The 16,679-nt window shown below is 44.2% G+C and overlaps 2 protein-coding genes across 5 annotated transcripts; one reads left to right on the top strand and one right to left on the bottom strand.

The window, feature by feature from the left end:
- Positions 1 to 47: 47 nt before the first annotated feature.
- Positions 48 to 5,073, top strand: ngdn (neuroguidin, EIF4E binding protein). Its single transcript, XM_018741062.2, has 11 exons — positions 48 to 95; positions 418 to 477; positions 609 to 680; positions 1,881 to 2,018; positions 2,165 to 2,249; positions 2,583 to 2,635; positions 2,792 to 2,912; positions 3,342 to 3,516; positions 3,693 to 3,843; positions 4,758 to 4,815; positions 4,899 to 5,073. Exons 1-11 carry the CDS (start codon positions 72 to 74, stop codon positions 4,916 to 4,918), a joined length of 957 nt encoding a protein of 318 aa, XP_018596578.2. The 5' UTR covers positions 48 to 71; the 3' UTR covers positions 4,919 to 5,073.
- Positions 5,074 to 6,296: 1,223 nt separating this feature from the next.
- LOC108927544 (polyadenylate-binding protein 2-B-like) lies at positions 6,297 to 16,641 on the bottom strand. Of its 4 annotated transcripts, none has more exons than XM_018740930.2 (8): positions 16,444 to 16,641; positions 16,156 to 16,346; positions 14,481 to 14,589; positions 13,601 to 13,668; positions 13,337 to 13,443; positions 11,611 to 11,698; positions 10,353 to 10,504; positions 6,297 to 6,761 (listed from the first exon to the last, which is right to left on the bottom strand). In XM_018740930.2, exons 2-8 carry the CDS (start codon positions 16,258 to 16,260, stop codon positions 6,566 to 6,568), a joined length of 825 nt encoding a protein of 274 aa, XP_018596446.1. In that variant the 5' UTR covers positions 16,261 to 16,346; positions 16,444 to 16,641; the 3' UTR covers positions 6,297 to 6,565. The 4 variants fall into 4 exon arrangements, with proteins under 4 accessions (XP_018596446.1, XP_018596447.1, XP_018596448.1 ...); XM_018740931.2 differs by having other exon boundaries at positions 13,601 to 13,665; XM_018740933.2 differs by lacking the exon at positions 6,297 to 6,761 and adding an exon at positions 7,414 to 7,530.
- Positions 16,642 to 16,679: the final 38 nt, after the last annotated feature.

The following is a 16,679-nucleotide window of genomic DNA, read 5'->3' as shown; positions in this document are numbered from 1 at the left end:
TCCCTCACGCGCGTTTTGTCCTTTTTCGGCCGCCGTCGAATCCGCCGGCCCCGCCTTTTCTTACACACAAAATGGCGGCGACCTCTGAGAACAACGTGAGTGCGTTTGGCTAAATATCTAGTTTAAGTACAGAGGAGTTTATATTTATAAGGAAGATTAACGGGCAGGTTCATGTCATGCCATTGCCGATAGAATTATGGTGATGTACAGGTGGTTTTGAGCTAGTCTAGAGTAGTGTTACACTCACTCACTGACTGACTGACTGACTGACTGAGTGTGAGTGAGTCAGACTGAGTGATCGTGATCTTGACGTGGCTGATCTGAGTAGTAGGGAGCACCTGCAGTGGCTCCCATCGGCTCCTGCTCGTTTACTAAAGCATATGTTGTTTGTCGGCTGTGTTTGTGTTCGTCACTCAGGGTGCGGTGGAGAGGGACGTGCCGAGCGCCGTGTCCCTCCTCAGCAGCCTCACGCAACAGGTTCGCTGTTCTCTCTTTCTCCCCGTTTAAACTCATGGAACCGGAGCGAAGCCTCCGTGTTTAACATAGCGGCTGTCATCAGTCAGTGCTGCTTGTTCTCCTCACCAATTTTACCTGCTTCGTGACACCAGGTGGCTGCGGTGACGAGTCATGTGCAGAGTTTAATCAAAAGGCTTCAAGATGGAGTGCATCCAACTGCTAAGGTGGGCAGAACCCCAACTACTAGCAACCATTATGTACATCTATCTATTTATCTATCTAGCTGTCTGTCTGTCTGTCTCTCTCTTCTCTATCTATCTATCTGACACTTTTCTCCAAAGCAACTTGCAGTGTGTTTAATTACCACTTACACTGATTTACCCATCTATGCCACGTGGCAATTTTTACTGTACCAATTCAGGGTAGGTGGAGTACAAACCACGGGTCGTATGATTCGAAGCTCTGTCCTTTGAGTTCAAAGGTGTAAGCTCTAACTGCTATGCCACCTGCTGCCCTCTAGTCTGATGTGAACTGTTTACACACCTCCTGTTGTGTTTCTTTTACGCTTTAATTGTACATAAGAAGTATGGAAAATTTATAAATATGCTAATATGGGTCAACAAAGTGCCTCTCGTAGCAATATGATGTACAGCGAGGACATTTTTCCCGTAAGAAAATCAGCTCGCGCTTATTATGTGGCACAGTGACACAATATGAAATAGGGCAAAAACACAGTAAGACATTAGTAGCTGACAGAGAAGTGTTGTGGGAGGAGATGCTTCATCAGCATTTCATATTCATGGTGTTCTTTAATGTAATTATTACAGTCTTTGGTACCTTTTCATTCTCATTCTTATTTACTTTAATTCGGTATTTTTTTATGGTGCTGTATGCACTGTGTGTCAGTGTATAATTTTTCAGGATTTAAAAAAAGATTTATCATACATGTGGCCACTAAGATGTTTTGGCAGGTGCGAATCTTTTTTTTAAGTATCATTTTCTTGTAATTGCACTGGTGTTCCAGAGAGTGAGTTTAAGTGGAAAACGGAAATCATTTTGCTATAAAGTAAGTGTAACTCTGGCAATACAGTGTGTTTTATGGAAAAACAACACAAAGTGGCCCAGTGAAGTAGAAAGCAGAAGAGAGAGCAACATGAAACAAAGGAAACCGTTATGAAAAAGTAATAATAAGTATAACTGAATAAGTAGAACTGCAATAGTCGCGTGGTGTCGATCAAGAGGGAGAAAGACATCGTGTCGTGTTCTTCTGGAGCGGATCTGGAATTCGGGTGACCAGTTTTGATTCAAGCCACATGGCTGGCAAAGTTAATTAGTTCTTATTCCATAATTACTAGCCAGTGAGTAAATCACATTTTTGCGCTCCTTCCTCACACATTACATATTTTTTTTTGTGTTCTTCAAAGGGTTTGTCCTTTCTGGACTTGCGCTACCAGCTGCTGCTCTTCTACCTCCAAGATGTCACTCACCTCATCAGCCTCAAGGCGGAGGGAAGCAGCATAAAGGACAGCGGTGCCCTTCACAGGCTGGTCGCTGTTAGAACGGTAAGAGCCCCCGTACCTTCGTTATCCCACAAAACCAGTAACGCTGTCACCGAAACATCCTGCGGTCACTCTGTTACACTCGACTTTCGTGGCTTTGGACCTTTGAGAGTCTCCCATCCACCACGTTGACACATTGTCCCACAAAGGTTCTGGAGAAGATGCGTCCCCTGGATCAGAAGATGCGATACCAAGTGGATAAGCTGGTGCGTACAGCGGTGACTGGGAGCTTAGGTGAGCGTTTTTCCTAACACGTGCTAAATGTTCCGTATTGAAACACACATTTGTCGTTTCTCGTTCATTTATCGGACACTTTCCTCGAAAGCGGCATACAACTTGGAGTTGTATCTCGCCACCAAAACTTGATGCACACAGAGTTCTGGGAAGTGGGTCAGGAAGAGAGAGGTTTCAGACCCTTCTTGAATGTTGAAGGGGATTCAGCAGTTCTGAGGGACAGAGGGAGCTCATTGTATGAGAATCCAGGAACGATCAAGCTTTTGATTTTGGAAATATTTAATACATATGAAATATATATATACCCTTGCACTGTTTTGCTGTGACTTTCAGCTGCAAATGATCCTCTGCAGTTCCGTCCCAACCCTGAGAATCTCATAAGCAAAGTAAGGAAGTCCTCATTTTTTGTCGATCAGTCTGCTCATAATGTCTCTACATTAAAATCAAAGGTGAAAAAATGTTTTTACCGGAATTATAAGTTTAAACTTTAGCACATCGATGTTTTGTGACTCTCACGTTTTCTTCCCGCTTCACTCACTCAGCTCAGTGAATCCGAAGAGTCGGAGGATGAGGGAGGAGCTGCAGCAGAGCGGAGTGGCTCGAAAGCGCCCCCTGGTGCCAGCAAGAAATACATACCCCCCAGGATTGCCCCAGTGCATTATGGTAAAGCCTTTGGGGTTTATATTATTTTGTTTTAATGTTCATCCAAACTGTGGAACAAAAGTAACCTTTGCAGATGTAAGCTGGTAAAGTGTAGGATAGTTGCAAACCCTGCCATTCTGCTGAGGCCTCGGAACACAATATGCTTGCCAGGCGGGTCATTCACACTGAGTAACTTTACACTGGTATCCATCATTGATCGGACCCTCCTCCCTTTGGAACAGTCAAACTTGTTTGTTCCTGTTGTACTTGTGCTGTGTCCCTCCTGTGTCTCACTGTCTCCTCGGGACCATTTGTCTGCTGTGCACTGATTAGTAAATGAGTTTTTGGAGCTGAATCTTGACAAGACCTCAGTCAGTTCCAGGTGTACAGCATAGGCCAGTCTTAGTGGGTCTCTTAGAGCCTCTCTCTACATCCTATCCCCGTCCCCAGAGGGAGACATGACCGAGGCAGACCGGCAGAAGGAGATAGCCGACAAGCGGAGGCGCGCAGCCCTGCGCAGCTCCGTCATCCAGGAGCTCCGGCAGCAATACAGCGACGCCCCCGAAGAGATTCGGGACCGAAGAGACTTTCAGACAGAGAGGGAGAGCCGTGAAGAACTACACAGGTCTGTGATGAGCATCTGGAAATTTCTCAGGCTTTCGAATGCAGGTACAAGGGGTAGCTGCATGAACACATACAGTCTGTTTGTGCCAAGTAATGTGCGCCAGTAGGTTGTGTAGTTCTACACTGTGGCTCTGTAGGCCAGCAGTGTGAAACCATGTATTCCGTGCCCCGCAACAGGAAGCAGTATGAGGAGTCCATGATGGTGCGTCTGGCTGTGACTCGCCAGGAGAAGAGCGCTCGGAAGAGGGGCATGAAGGGAATGTCCTCTCAGCTCAGCAGCATCACGAGATTTAGTGACATCACTGCACTGACAGGAGGAGATGAACCGGTAAACAACGTAGGATATGGTCTGAAGCTCCTCTCGAGTGTCGTCTTTGCTGTTATTTTCCTTTGTACACTTCATAAAGATTAAGTTACCATGTTTACATCGTTTAGGGAGATCCCACTCAGACAGAGAGAGGTGTAGGCAGAGACACAATTATCAAAGCACTGTTTGTCCATTTTTGCTGGAACACATTACAGTAGCTGAGGGTCTCATAGGAAATACAGATGTGCTTGTGACTGATGGTGTGATGGAAATTAATGTAGCCATGAGGAGAGGAGTGAGTGTGAAAGATGTGGGTTTGATCCCCTTCTTGAACGCTGAAAGGGATTCGGCAGCTGTGAGGGACAAAGGGAGCTCATTCCACTACAATGGAAACAAAATTGTGAACTTCTGCACTTTAATTTTGGAACCCTTTGTGAGAAACCATTGAGCAGGCAGCGCTGGAGAAGCACAGCGCTCACTGGAATTTAGGGAATAATGCAGACAGATACGTGGGAATACTACGGAAGGTTCAGATTCTACCGTGGTATTCTGTAGCAGGTGAAGAAGTCTGATTTTTGATGCAGTAGGCCAGAAGACCAGACAGGAGGGAGTTGCAGTAGTTTAGGCAGTATGTGCTGTGTGATATGAGTGCATCCCATTGTTTACACAGGAATATCTGCAGCATCAGGTTATGGTTCGATGTGTTGAGAGAAGCACAAACTGTGGATCGTTACTCTGCGGCCGCTGACCAACGAAATGAGTAAATTGTCTAGTTTGGTAGAAAGCAGCTGGGAGGTAGAGAGTCTAGTCTTGCAAGATGGAGTTGATTTTAAGAGCACTTGCCCAGAGACCGCAACACTCTGGGGCTTTTAAATTGTGCCCAGTTTACCCCACAATTGTCGTGACACATCGGTGTGGCCCCTTTGCCCCCTCAGGAGATTGATGCCATTCAGCCCAAGAAAAAGAAACAACTGAAGAAGAAAAAAAAGCGAGGTAATAACATCACAAGTAAATGACTGCGCCGCTGCACTGTTTACCAGGGTTACACGGTCTAACATTCTTTTTCCTCACTGTAGCTTTCAGGGTCCGGCGCTAGAACTGGCTGCTGAAGTTCATGGTCCGAGGACAACTGTGGTGTTCACGTGAACATTAGCTGGCGGCACACGTTGGACTGGATGTTTTCTGTGCCATGATCATATCCAGTTTGGGTTTTTCTGAAAGTTTGTTCTAATAAATGTCATCTTCAAACCACTGATTTCCTGCTGTCCTTATTTTCCTCCTTACTTGGCCATAGTTGATGTACCCACAGCTGCAGACTTTCTGCTGGGACTTGGGGCCACTGGAAATCCTTATGTATATGGTATTTCACCACGTTCCTTCAAAGCACACTGTGGTGGGAACATAAATATGTATTGGTCTGTCAATAAACACAGTCCTGAAGTCCATGAGGCCATCTAGGATGAGGAAAACTCTGGTATTGAGGAACAGACGTAACTTTATCCATGCTCTTTACTTTATACTAAGGCTCTCATCAGGGATAGTGGTAACTTTAGAGGCCATTGGTGCATGAGCTGCATACACATTACATGTAAAGCTCTGAGAGAATAGTAAGGTTTGGTAAGGTTATTACTGTAATTTGCCTCTACAGAGGACTATACTTTTCTGAAAGCTCCTGGTCTTGCCGAGACCAAGCCGCGGACAGCCTGTTCCTCTAGGGAGCCGGGATGCGTGGTGCACCTGCCTGACTGTTACTCTGACCAAATGTAAAGAACCGTGGCCAGAATTACAACAGCATGTCGACAAACTTTAGGCAACACTTATTGCCAATGTCAGTGAATCGGATGATGTTTATGAAATTTGAAGTATCTCAAAAGTTTGTCTATGACCCAGTGAAATATGTTGTATTCATTTTAACACTTCCTCTGTACTGTGGTTCTGTACATGCAGGATTCCATCTCCATTACAAATTCTACTTATTTTAAGAAAAGTGAAGTAAAACTACAAGTATAATTCAAGAGTCATTTAGCTGAGGCTAATACGCCACAGTGACAGTAATGTTCGCTGAGCAGAACCCAATGGAATCTGTCAGAATCAACTGCATTCTGGAGAGCATTTGGAAGTTTTACATAGAGCGGAAACCCAACAGGTTTAACTTGGAATCTCCCGTTAGACAATACAGGCATCTATCATTTCACCTGGCTCACAATCATCCAAAGCAACTATTTTGTACTACATTTTTACTGAAGTGATCCTTTCCACCTGCCTCTCCAGCAAAGGTTTGAAATTCTACCTTTCAGAGAACGTGTTGGATCAGTTTCCTACAAACACCTTCTAGACACAAGCAGACAAGTGTCATTTTAACACAAGAGTTTTTTTTTTTTTTTGTTTTATTTCCCAACCCCCCCCATCCCCAATTACAGTTTTTATGGGTTAAAAATAGAAATTAAAAGGCAAAACACCCCCCCCCCCCCCCCAAGAAACTATGCCTCTCCTACTCCCCCCAGACTTAAATTATATCTGTCCCACATGACCCAACCATTTTCCAAATTTCCTTAAAGTGGAGGGAGCTGCACAGATTGCAGAATCTGGGCCAAAGCTCCAGACCCCCCTCCCTCTCTCTGTACCTGCCTTCTTCACTCAGGTAAAACAGTAGCTCTTATCTAGGCTCAGTTCTTCCTATAGAAAAACATGTGGTGACTGTGTGTGTGATGTCTGGGTGGGCCTCGTGTGCGCGCATGTCACTTCATCGTTTGTTATTATAGTAAATACCCCCAGTGGCAGGCCTGTGGTCACCCTGCCCCCCTCCCCCACCACCCCACACAGACAGGATGGGGTGAGTGTGCATAGCGGGAGCAGAGAGAGAGAGCGGCGCCGCCGATACTGTGGAGGGCACTGCAGCCACGGGAGGGGGTGTGGTCAGCCTCCACTGGTCCTGAAACCTGAAACGACAAGAAGTGGTCTAATACACAGAGAGTGCGTGAGCAAGAGAGGTGCTGGGGGGGGGGGGGACAGGAGAAAGGGATTGGAACGATGGGGGAAGGAGGAATAATGAAGAGGTAGAGGGCTGGGGGAACTAAGGAGGACAATGACTGTTCTGGAATAAAAAGCAAAAGGGAAAACAAAATGCAACAGCATCTGACTGCATGGAAATGCAAAAGAAAGGACCACTGTGACAAAGAATGGAAGTGGTGAAACGACAGAGAAGGCGTGCACAGGAAGTTCAGAGCAAAGGCCTGACACAACACAGCAAATGTATCTTAAGGTGTAGAACCCTTTAAACTGTGACAGCGTCTATTTTCGCACCATGGCTTTTTTGCGTGAACAAGAGGCACCTGGATTTTGGCAAAGAGTCACAGCCAGACAAGGTGGGGGACACATCTGCAGCCTGAGATTCCAGTACCTTCTTGAGGGGAAAAAAGAAACAAAGCCACTGAATCTCCCCCATGGCCATCAGTACCTTACCGGGGTGAGCGCCCACAACTCCGCACACACACGCACACACAATCGCAAACTGCAGGTCAGTCTGTCCAGGAGTCTTTTCCCCCTCTTTTTTGTCTTTTTTTTTTTTTTTTTTCTCTTCTGCTTGTTGTCCTTTTTGGGATTTTTTTTTTTTTTTTTTCCTTTTTGTATAAGAGAAAAGGGCAGCTGACAGTAAGAGGGTTGGGGATTTAGTAAGGGGAATACCACGATGTCGATCGCCCTCGGCCCCTGGAAAAGAGAGAGAAAAAGAGGGTGAGTTTTGTTTTGCTAAGAAAAAGAGGGACACCAATTGTGAGAAGGTAGTTTATCTGTGTTTGGGAAAAGGGGGGAAAAAAAGGATAAAGATGCCAGGATGGGCAGGAAAGTAGAATCTTTAGCACTCAAATAGTCTGGGCAGAATTATTCATACCATAAGGTATCATAATATACACAAAATGTGCCACTGTATACTTAAACATGTACGTAACAAGAAAAAAATATAGATTTAACTTTGAATGTTTTTTCAAAAAATACAACTATCCATGTGTAGGAGAGTGAAGACACTCTCCCTCTTTCTCTCTCTCCATTCCTTTTTGGGAAGTTGGCTCCATGATGTCGCTGTTGGGAGAGATCTTATCACACAAACCCAACTTACACACAACACAGTACAACAGCAACCCTCCTCCCCCCCCCCAAACACTACCAAACAGGCATACACACCTCACACACAAGTCTGGTCGACCACCCAAGGAGCTACAAGTACGCCGCAGCTCCCTTCGGGCCTGTGTAGCCCATAGCTGATGGCAGTGCGGGTAGTGACACAACAACCACCATACTGGTAGGTACATTCTGAGGACAATATCAGGCTGCAGGGATGTCCCTCTGTTCTCGGTGTGAGCCACACACTAAAGCCTGTGCTATTTAATGTTGTGTGTATCGCGATAAAACTGTTTTTATCGAGTGGACCTACAGAAACCACCTTTTGGACGAAGGATGCGAATGTGCAGTTGACTTTCATGCAAGAATTTGTATGTAGCAAATATAAAAATCTAACTTTTACTGTGTAATGAGTGTCTGATGGCAGGTGAATATACTTGCTGCTCAGCTTACAAGTATAAAATTGGGACTAGAAGCTAATAACTTGTTTTGTTCACAACCCCACAGTCATTTTTAAGCCCAACACCACTAAGTTACAATCAATAAAAGCCTTAGAGATGTACCTTGATTTAGCATGCAAGTTATATTAAAGGGGTTTCAGGGAAATGTAAGATTCTCATTAACTCTGAGCCGTATCAAATATTAACATGACTGAAAATAAATCATTGTCTGAACTCACACCGAATGCATGTAGTTTACTGCAAAGTCATGTTTGCTCCACTACGAACACAAATGTTCAAAGATCAAAAAGTGAGGAATATGCAATTAATAAACTGGCAAATTTCTAAGTGGACTGTTGATATGGCGGCAGCAGCGTAACCCGTACGGCGGCTGCCGACGCTCACTGGCACTTCGTGGTTATCGAGTTTTGAATTGTGCACGTAATTGCTTTAACGGGTGAGGACGATCCTCCTCAAGCGCTAAAACAATGACTGCAAGCGATAAAACAAAAAAAGATGCCAAGTTGAAACATCCAGCAGAAATAAACGGATGCATGTAGAGGTTGATCAGTACAATTTTTTTCCTTTAGATGAAACATAGGCAGTGCCTTGGAAAATTTCAGATATTGTGACTATTTTGCTTAGTTCTGACACATTTGGACATTTTCTAAATGAAAAAAATTCAGACACAAATGTAGATTACATCTTCCATCAAATTAATGTCACCTTAACTGATCGTCCACTTGTCCATCAGACATGAGAACAATTCTTCGTGTACCACTATGAAAATTTAAGACAATTAGCTGTGATGCAGTTGGACAACCAGTAATGTTCATTTCTGATGTAGTTTCTTTCAGTCAAATGAGAGAATCTACCAGGGGTCTTTACAATTTTGCAAGGCACTGTATATGAATGTTCTTGTGGAAAACAAGACTGTACAAACATTCATAAGTTTTTTGTAACTGCATAAAGGCTCACTGTACACTAAGTTTTACAAAAGTCAAGTTGAAATGCATAAACAAAGACCTGACACTGTATAGTGTTCAACATTATATAAACAGGACATTCAAATAAAATCAGAAGTAGTAAAGTACACTTTTTTTTATACTAAAGTGATTAAAACATAGGAAATCAGTTCATGATCTATTTTTATTTTTCCATTTTTTTTTCCCCCAGTGTTATGTTTTCAGCTTGGAAATTTTCTAATTGCAAAATTTGCAAAAAAAAAAGTGAAAGTTCTGGCCTTTATCACCCAACTCAAAGGCTAAAAAAGCCGGATGGTACAAAAACAGCGTACAGTTATCGTTATCGTTGCTAAGTAAACAGGCTTATCCATAAAAATCTCCAGCTCACTCTACAACTCAAGCAACATCTGAGGTTTCCATCTCCAACAGGCTGAAGCGGTACAAAAATTGTCACGAAAACCAAAACAGTCCACAATCTCATCTCATCCTTTGCACCCACATGCAAAGGAAACGCAAAGTAAGAGGAAAAACATTAAAAAGTTACAACTTCACAAACGCAGTCCTGCTCTGCTAATGCCAACTCGGAGTGCTATGGATGGATGCGCGCGCACACGCGCGCACACACACACACACACACACACACACACACACACACACACACACACAGTGAAAGCAGCTCAGCTGACCTGCTCACCCTCCTCCATTAACCATCTATGGGAGACTAACAGACTCTCAAAATTAACGCCTTTAAAAAAATCACAGAAAAACATTCGGCTCCAAGTCTCGATCGCCTCAAACTGGCAGTTTTAAAAATACTTCACACAACAGTGTTTTTCCTCTCTTCTCACACCTTAAGGCAGTGAAAAGGAAATGAAACCTTAACACGCTTACAGGGGAAATCAGTTCAGCTCAACAGCCACCTGCCACTATCCCTGTGACCTGCCAGCACACCAGCGCACCGCTGACCCCATCCATCCCCCCCTGGAGTTCTACTCTGGATGTCACTCACCTGAAGGCCCGTCCTCTGCCTCGGGGTGGCGTGTACCCGCTGTAGTAGCGTGCCCTGGACGAGAAGCTCCCCCCCCGAGAACGGAACCGGGCCCGTGGAAACCCGCGATCTGTGGTGCTGATGCCCGGCCTGTTGGTTCTCTTGGCCACCACCTGCAAGGGATCCATCTGTCAGATGTGCACGTTCTCCACCTTAACTAACACTAACAGGGTATCTCTACTATTTGTTTAGCCAATTCTCCATAGTGGTTAGAGCTTCTGCCCTTGGACCCAAAGGTGGCAGGTTCAAATCCCCATTACCCAGCTGTATAAATGGGTCAATAATTGCAAGCATCTTAACACCAAATAGCTTTGGAGAAAAGGGTCAGATAAATGAAAATATGAAGTCAACTGTATTGCCAGTCCAGCTCTAAATGTCTAGTGCTGTTTGCACACGTCTTGCACACGTGCACTTTATATAGTCTGTGTCGGTAACTCTGTTTTATGCAGCACCATGGTCCTGGAGGAACGGTGTCTCGTTTCCACTCTGCACTGTACCAGCTGTATATAGTTCAAATGACGATAAAGCCTCTCTTGTCTTGCCTATGTGTGAGTTACAGATACAGGACAAACGAAATTTCGTTTCTATTCTCTGACCGCCGTGCCACACAAAAAACATACAACATACAGCGCAGTTCATACAAAAAAGACAAACACAACAGACGAGTTCAGAAACAAGACAAGACAGTGCGGTACACAGGCCGGCTCAAAAAGTCCTTTACAGTAACACTGCCTTTCTGGAGACTGTAACGAATTAAGTTTAAAACTGACAGGTAAGGCTTTCCTTTGGAACTGTTAGCACTTTCTTCACAACGTTTTGCTTTAATGCTCATTATTATAATAGATGATGAATCACGTGATTGAAGTTGAATGCAAACGCTGCTATGGAACAACTGTCATACGCAGAAGCCACAACCTGCATGGGAGGAGCCTGCTCACACTGTGTGATTGTCAGTGTCTCCAAGACATGATTTCCATTGAAATTTCTGGTCTGAAAAGGCATTCTGCGTAAGTGTGAAATCAAAATTATTGCAAAAGGAGCCTTTGTTATATGAGGAAAGCCTGTATGTCCTTTTCAGTTCTATTTCAAGAGAATTGAATTCACGAAAAAAGCCAGTCTACTTAGCCAAAATATTGGAAGACAACCCAGCTTTTATCTCCCTGAAATATAAATACAATTTTTCAGCATTCTCCACAACAACCTCCCCCACAAAACCCACCTTTATCTGCCTCCCTCTGAAGAGCGACTCATCCAAAGCCATGGCTGTCCGAACGGACTCCTTGTCTGCAAATTCAATATAAGCAAACCTGCAAAAAACAAAAAACGACAGTCACCGACTTGTTGAAACCAAGCCTAATCATTTCTTGCCAAAACAAGATTAATAATAAACATCCATTATGGCGTCTTAATGAGCATATAGCTTACTTTTATGACCGAGGTTTCCAGCTGTATTTAAAAAAAATAACAATGAAATATGTCCTTTAAACGGTAACGTTTACTCTGACTTTATGTCATGTTGGGAAAAATGTGGAAGCCAAATAAACGTAAATATAAAATGGTAAATCCAACAATTACAATGATCTGATTGTACCAGGGGCAGCTGGTAGTGTAGTGGTGAGTGCTGCCACCCATGGACCCAAAGGTTGCAGGTTTGAATCTCACATCTGACTGCTCCAGTAAAATTACACAGCTGGATAAATGGAGTGCTGAACTACAGCATCAGAAATGTACAACAGTAAATTTACATTTATTCTGCATGACCATTGACAGAAAGTCTAGAATATCTATACACCCTTATTGTGTTCCTGATGAGATAAATTAATAAATGTAATATCAGGAATACACATGAAAATCAAACTGAATCCTTGATGAACATCGGTGCATCAAGCGGAAAGTAATAAACTAGGTTTACCTAAGAATCACATGTGTGCAACTATGTCTCTCTCAGTGTAATGCATAAATTGTATTTTCACGGAGATGTACATCGCTTTGGAGAAAAGCATCTGCTAAATGAATAAATGTAAATGTAAATCTCACTTTTCTCTGAAGTGACAAATTATTTACCCATTTATACAGCTGGATAATTTACTGGAGCACTTCATGGTAAGTGTCATGCTCAAGGGTACTACAGCCAGAAGGGACCCAAAAGTTGAAGGTTTGAATCTCACCTCCTGCTGTACTGCCCTTGATCAAGGTACTTACCCTAGATTCACTCACACACACTGGCTGAAGTCACCCGTCCCAAGCAGGGCCGTGGTGAGCCGAAACCCAACCTGACAGCACAGGGCGCAGGGCCGGAGGGGGAGGGGGACACACCCAGGATGGGACGCCAGTCTGCCACAAAGCACCCCAAGCAGGACTCGAACCCCAAACCCAGCAGAGAGCAGGACCCGACCAAACCCACCACGCCACTGCACCTCCCCCTTACCCTAAATTGCTCCAGTAAAATGACCCAGCTGTATAAATGGGTAAATAATTATAAAGTAGCTTAACATTGTAAGTCACTTTAGAGAAAAGTGTCAGATAAAGGAACAGATGTGAAAACCAAACTGAATCCAAACCCATATTAGTAATTTAAAGTCAACAAATTGCCAGTCATGGAAACATTTTATTAAACCAACAGAAATTCTACTAATGGAGTGCACCTTTATTGTGATCAAAAATGGAAACTGCTCTCAGCACCACACAGCATCATTGACACACAAGTGAACCATTTAAACTGAACGAGACAAGCTGACAATTTCCCAAAAGAGTCAATGAAACCCTATGTGATGCCCTGTCCAGTCCACTCCAATGAAAATAAAAGAAAATGAGCAAAAGTGATTTCACATGAATACTAACTGTCATTACATAGGAAAATCCTGCACAACTCTGTGTGTGAAGCTGAAAATGTAAATTAAACACAGCGCACGCACACAGTCCACATACACAGGTCCTCCACATACCCTTTAGGATGCCCTGTGAACCTGTCACAAAGTATGGTAACCCTGTTAACAGAGCCACATCCGTGAAAGTGAGCCTCCAGCTCTTCTGCTGTTGCACCGTAGTCAACCTGTGAAAGATCACAGAGGTGAGACCTCTTGCTGAACTAATTCCAGAACAGCGATGACACAGTCTCATGTTCTTCGATGCATTCAGAGAGAATGCACAAGGCCTATCCGAGTGACAGAGTCAGAACAAAGAAGTGTATTTAAAAGGTACCAACTCACATTTCCTACATAGATTGACCTCCCGTCAGCTTCCATTTTTTCCTCAAGGGACATGATAACCGGGCCTGCTAGAGAGAGTAAATACAGTTATAACACCACCTACAAACTTCTTTTAAAGCACAGTTCTGCCACAGGAGTGTTCTCGTTTATGCAATTAACTGGTTCCAATGGTATCATGCAGACACCCCATAAAGCCTGTCTCACCAACTCAAACACAAACCAGAGATGAAGCCGAAACTGAAAACATCCACAGATAAAAACCTTTTGTACATTTGTACAGTCGGTTTAAAGCCATGTGTTGTCAGTTCAAGGGTTCAGCTCTGCAGGCGAATGTGCAGAAGAACCAGGGGTGGAGGGGGGCACATAGCTGAGCTGCTTGGATAAAAACACTCGAGTTGTCACTCTCGGAATTACAAATTTCTCCCTGATCAATCCAGCACTGTGACATTTTGGCAGTCAAAGACAACCCTGTGACTTCTCAAATAAAGGAAGATTGTGAAGAATCATATCCGAGTTTGTGTTTACGTTCCCTTAAACCAAAACATTTCACTCCATGCACATTCCCCAAGATTTAACCCCTACAGCGTGGGCAAAGATGAGTTAGCGATTGGCTCCCGACCCATGAAAATGAACAGTGTGTCTCGTTTCCATCAGTTACATCATTTAGATACAGATCTGCAGCAGCCCAAAAAAAAAACACAACAGAATAGCAGATCTGCATAAACAGGGAGCCCTTAGCAGCAGTTCAATTTATAAAAATGAAAAAAAAAAAAAAAAAACACTGCATGCAGTCAACAGTTCAGCACTAGTCTCCCCATTCTCTGCCATGTGGATACACAACAACCCCCCCCCACCACCACCACCAACACATCCCTCTCACCAGGTGGAGGGCTCAGATTCATCTGTTTCTCCACCTCGTTCTGTAGCTCCTTCAGCTTCTCTGCTTCCTCCTCCATCTCTCGCACCCGAGCTTTTATAGCCTCCAGCTCCTGCATACAAAATGCCAATGGTTGATCGCAAACAGTGCTGCATACAAATTTTCTATCATATCCAGAGACAAGACTATTTTAGAAATATTAACAAAAAAAAAAAAAAAAAAACCCCACTGTTAATTGTAGGTTGGCAGTTGAATCTAGAAACAAATAACAGTATCCAGTGGTGCCTGGTAGCCCAATATTTCTAAGAGACAGTTTGTAATTCAGGGGCACCTGTTTGTCATCATAACCCTGAGAACACCACACGACATCCCCTGACGGTCTTCGCCAAAGTGACAACGTTAGGTTACCTGTACTGACATACCCATTAACACATTCGGTTACCTTTTCCATGGTATTTACCCTACACTCACATTTATGACACTTTCCTCCAAATCAGCTTAACAATGTTAAGCTATATACAATAGCTAACTCATTTATACAGCTGGGTAATTTTACTAGAGTGATATAGGGTAGGTACCTTGCCCAGCGGTACTACCCATGGAGGTGGGATTCAAACCTGCAACCTTCGTTCTTTGGGTCTAAAGGCAGTATCTCTAACTACAACAGCACCATCTGTCCCCTAGGCTTACAATGTAAAGGTTACTGAGCTTTATAAATGGGTAAATCATGGTAAACCGTTTGGAGAAAAGAATCAGAGAAAGGCTATGGGGGGTGTCAATGAGGGGGGGGGCACCAGGGTGCAGCGCTTTACTGCAGTGCGGGGCGGCGGAGCTCCTCCACGGTGTAACACAGATGAAGAAAAAAAAAATTCATTACACATTACTTACAATTGTCACAGATGAAAATTCCTAATTATTCTGCCCGAGAGACACAAAATGAAAATGTGACATTTTCCCAACGTAAATAATACCGTGAAGCGCGATGATCGAGGGAAACTGCAACGCGATGATGAGCTGAAAAATTATCGAACAAACCTAAATGTGTCAGGAAGAAAAATGATGGAGAAAACGACCCGAAGAGGTTTTTTTACGGTAAACACGTGAAATACTGTATTTTACATTTCTGTGTGTATAATGATAATCATGATGATGTCGAGATAGCGCGACTAGAATAGCCTATTGAATAGTCTATTCATTTGGATTTTCCATCAAAAAAATAGAACGGTTCGCTTCGGTCACTGACAACGAATCGGTCGTGTTTACAGTAATAACCGGGACGCGGAATATCGCTCTTCTGCGCACAAAATCAATTAATAAACTACCTCCATCGGCCAGGCTCCGCGACACGCGCGCGCACCATCATTCTGCCACACCACACCGCGCCGCGCGCTGCGCCTTCCGCCGCGCGCGGATCGTTCCGGCGAAGCTGCCTTTCCCCTCCCACTGTTCTGACAGATCTGGCGCAGGGAAACTGACGGCGCCGCTGCGCCAACATGGTGGCGACGGCCACTCGCCTCCTATACAATGTCGGAGCCAAAATGGCGGAAAACGCGTTCGGCTGTTACCATTTGCATTGAGAAAAGAACATTCATATTATTCAATTAACCTCGATCATCCGTGACTACTATGTTTGTGCGTAACAATGAATGGATGGCGAAAATAAGCGTCCAGTACAGACCGGATCCTCCACGGAGGTTTCTCCCTCCTCCAGGCCGGGCTCTTCGTCGCCGACTCCTGGATCTTCCACCTCCTCCGCAAGTCCGTTGCTGCCGAACTCAGCCATGACGAGCGCCTCGTGGTTCCGCCGTGGGCCCTGACTCGCACCGTGAGGAAGATATTTGGGACCTCAATTTGAACGGTGTGAACACACTGTGTCCCCCAGAGAGATGCAAATAAAACAGTTAGTGCAGAAAAACACACAGTACGCCGTGATCACGATTGCGGAGTTGTGCTGCTTTCAGCTCACCTGCGTGGGCCGGTGAAATTGCACTGACTTCACGTGCGCCCACCACTGGATACCATACACACGCTAGATTTCCAAAAAAAAAAAAAAAAAAAAAAATTTAAAAAAAAAACTTTGGTTTCTCGTCTTGAGGGCCCCGACCCCTGAAACAGAGATGGAAACCTGAGGCGGAGCTTTGCAGCCCTGCGGTCGAAAAATCGACATCTGATTGGCTAACCAGACATTCCACACATACCTCG

This window comes from Scleropages formosus, chromosome 19, assembly GCF_900964775.1.
Source record: "Scleropages formosus chromosome 19, fSclFor1.1, whole genome shotgun sequence".
Classification (NCBI taxonomy): Eukaryota; Metazoa; Chordata; class Actinopteri; order Osteoglossiformes; family Osteoglossidae; genus Scleropages; species Scleropages formosus.
Note: the sequence above shows the minus strand (reverse complement) of the source record. Positions and strands in the feature narration are given on the sequence as shown.